The sequence below is a fragment of the Rutidosis leptorrhynchoides genome, chromosome 1, assembly GCF_046630445.1.
Source record: "Rutidosis leptorrhynchoides isolate AG116_Rl617_1_P2 chromosome 1, CSIRO_AGI_Rlap_v1, whole genome shotgun sequence".
Taxonomy (NCBI): domain Eukaryota; kingdom Viridiplantae; phylum Streptophyta; class Magnoliopsida; order Asterales; family Asteraceae; genus Rutidosis; species Rutidosis leptorrhynchoides.
In genome coordinates, this window is record NC_092333.1 from 410,298,287 (window position 1) to 410,302,002 (window position 3,716).

A 3,716-nucleotide genomic window follows, 5' to 3' on the forward strand; every position below is an offset into this window, starting at 1 on the left:
AGATGATTTTGAGAACCCTCATGGCTAATGCCATTAAGTTATTGGACCACCATATCAAGTCAACCTGTTAACCCTGTTTAAAGATGTAGAGTGTAACTCGGAGTAAAATTTTCCTAATCTTTTTTTTTTTTTTTTTTTTTTTTTTGAAAGGCAAATTAATCTAATTATATATCACAAACAGAGGGTGGCAGCAAACATCACTTGCCAGCACCAACAAAATTCGCAAATGCATATGATACAAATATTGCCTACTTGTTGCTAAGCTAGTAACTAATTGACAATATCACATAAGGAAGCATTGAGGGTTATGTAACCAATTATGGCAATCTACTTTTTTCGTCTTGCATCTCTTCGCAATCCAGTCGAAGCTCATCACTTGAATCTCCCTAATAGCAACCAGACTAGTTTCCAGCCAATCTAATTTTTTCCTAACTTTTTTTTTTTTGGTATTTTCTCTTTGATTATCGATTCAACTCACAAGTAGCTGATAATATGCAACATTTATAGAGAGTAAGATGCTGTAGGAACAATCATAACTCAAGCAAGGATATTGTCTTTGACAATCGGGCTATTAAATAGACGTAATAGATAGTGAACTTTCTTAAACCATATGCCAAAACAGACATTATGAATGTTAAGGAGCCGGAGAAGACTTCTTTTAAAGTTTTGATTGCAAACTAATCAATCCAAGTGTGACAACCAAATCACACCATAACAAGTTTGAAGACTATTGCTTCTAAAATTGCACACAGACTCTAAATATAATATAATATAATATAATATAATCTATACATGAAACTATCTAAAATCATTATGTAAGTTAAATAGTAAGTAGTCACAACAATTACACACACAAGGTTCAAGAAAATTGTACAATTACAATATGCATTTCAGCTCTTGAAATCCAGACACAGTTACAATTTAAGACTACTATGTATTCAGTCACAACTTCTATACTAATCAAAACAAGTGTGACAACCATATCACACAAACAAAAGCTTACATATTACTTCTAAGACTGCCCACAAACTCTATATATAATCTAGACACAAAAGTATACATCTAAAATCAGATATGTAAGTTATATAGTACAGTATGTAGTAAGAATTAAAAGTAAGTATTCAAGCAGATTGTGTAATTACATTATCAAGTTTCATCTCTCGAAATTCAGAACCAGTATCGATCAATTTCAGCAGTTCATTAGCTTTAACCTTCCCTTTCGAGCTACCATTTAGCGCAACATCACTAATCGCATAACAAACAACAGAAGCCATCTCTTTAACATACTCACCAACATCTTTCTTCCCACACTGCACAATATTCAACAACCCCGAAACAGCATTCTCCTTCGTCCTACCACTCGATCCGGTCGATAAATCCAACAAATCAACCAACACACTTATCCCCGAAACCTTCCTAAACGCATCACCAGCCTCCTCACACCCTGCAATTTGCGCAATAACTGCAGTTGCATCCTCTACAATACCTAACCTTCCATCTTTAACCACCAACGAAAACAACGCTGGAACCGCGCCTAATTCAATCACAGTCGCGCGGTTCAACGGATACAACAGTATCCCAAACAACGCTCTCAGCGCATCCTTAATCGATCTCGGATGAGAATTAGGGTTTCTAATTATATCAATTAACGCATACAATATATCACGTTTAGAGCCAATAATAGGTCTATAACTATCAACAGTTAACAAGCTAAATACAGTTGCAGCAGCTGATTGAGCTGATGAAGCTGATTCAGGATTACGCAGCGCGTGAGATAGCGCGTCGAGTAAACCACGCGTGGACATTAACAGTTCACGTGATGAAATTGAAATGTTTAATAACGTGGCGGTTGCGTTTTCTTGTGCAATTGCTGATGGTGAATATAAGATTTCAGATAAGTACGGAATCGCACCTGCTTCAGCAATTAAATTTCGGCTTTCAGGATCGTTTTTTGAGATTAATCGTAGCTCGCAAAGTGATTCTGTTCGTGTTTGTTCCGACGCCGAGCTTAATTTTCCGACTAGCGTCTTCGCCGTCCGGCGTTTAACTTCCATTTGTACGGAATTTTGTTTCGAATAGATAGATATAGGTTGTGTACGTATAGATGGCGATGATAATATTGAAGTAGAATTGGGCGAAAGAAGGTTACGTGATTAAATATTGGAGCAGCAATGATGCATTGGAGTACTATTTAAGTGCGGAGTATTTGAATTTGAATTATTAACATAAAAAGTTAATAATCGAGATTAAAGGAGGTGATTATGGTATTAGTCAAAAAGATGGTGGTAGTTTTTCAAACAAAGCCACTAACTTAAATGTCTTTTCATATATCAGGAATCAGTCAGGTCCGTATAGCACTTGTGTTTGCACAATTATTATGCAGATTAAATTAATTAAACTAATGCCGTATTAGTTAAGAACAAGAAATTTGGCCCGCACGTTTCGGGTGTAGTTAGTTTCGTTGTGCTCGTAAAATAATTTCGAGTTGTACGGTGAAGTCGGAAAAATTAAACTCGTAGTGAGCGAGAAGATACAGCCCGTTATAAGGTTGCGTGGAGTTTGTTTAAGTTTTTTTTAATAAAATAATCATTTTACAGTTTTCACCCCTAAAAAGTTGTCATATTAACATTGTTGTAGGGGGGTTTTAAATATATTTTTGCGGTTGTCGTTTTTGCTATTGTTTGAGCATGAAACTACATTTCATGCTTGAGCTTGTATATAATATTATATTTTCAACTTAAGTTAGATGAATTTCTACTTTTTATTCAATTAAATGACATGACACAAATAGAATCAAAAAAGAATTCTTTGTTCAACCACCCATTCATGAAATGACACCGTCGTGGTACCTCCATACGCGCCATAAAAAGCACGCGATGATGACATATAATCTCTTTTTTGCCTCTGAAGTATTGCGCCAACTGTCTAACTTGAAACTCATTCGGGTCATGACTGGAAATTAGGGAATTGCACATCAACTCACCTTCGAACCTTATTCCAAACCGCAGACACAATGGGGCACGAAAACATAACGTGGTCAATTGACTCGACGCGATAATCACACAAAGCAAAACTTATATCCTCGATGTCCATGCCTCTTTTAGATAAATTAAGCCTTGACATAAGTCTATCCAAATCTAAACTCCACACAAAGATATTCAACTTCATTGGAAGCGCCTTTTCCATCTCGTTACTAAATCAGAAGATGGGAGCGCGGAGTCATCAATATAATTTCGAGTTATGCTCACATGATAAACACCATCGCTGTCAATATCCCATGACCATGAGTCATCTGCTTATGTTAAAGAAATGGTGCCGATTTTCGCAATCAAGTCAAGCAACAAAGAGTTATTTCTAGGCCCAATTTTGCGATCCTAATTCCACTTCCAAGCCCCATCATCCAAGCATTCATTTAAGAAACATCCCTTGTTGTGGGTAAGATGAAAGAGACGATTGTACTTACTTTGAAGTCAACCATCACCCAACCAGTTGTCGGACAAAAGCGAGCCGATAAACCGTTGCCAACCTTGACACGAAGCACAATATGAGGTAACAAGTTATTTTACTTAGCTTTGAAGAAAGATTTCAGAATGGAAGACCAAATGCTTGATACTTGCATCCGGATTGACATTTATGCGCCACAACCATTTGAACATAAGAGCTTGGTTTAACGCACAAACACTCCCAACTCCAAAACCTCCTTGATCACGAGAGGC

The 3,716-nt window shown here is 36.7% G+C and overlaps 1 protein-coding gene across 1 annotated transcript; it reads right to left on the reverse strand.

Moving 5' to 3' along the window:
• Nucleotides 1-900: 900 nt before the first annotated feature.
• On the reverse strand, nucleotides 901-2,339 carry LOC139871733 (U-box domain-containing protein 4-like). The gene has a single exon (XM_071859470.1). It carries the CDS (start codon nucleotides 2,052-2,054, stop codon nucleotides 1,122-1,124), a length of 933 nt encoding a protein of 310 aa, XP_071715571.1. The 5' UTR covers nucleotides 2,055-2,339; the 3' UTR covers nucleotides 901-1,121.
• Between the last annotated feature and the right edge of the window lie 1,377 nt (nucleotides 2,340-3,716).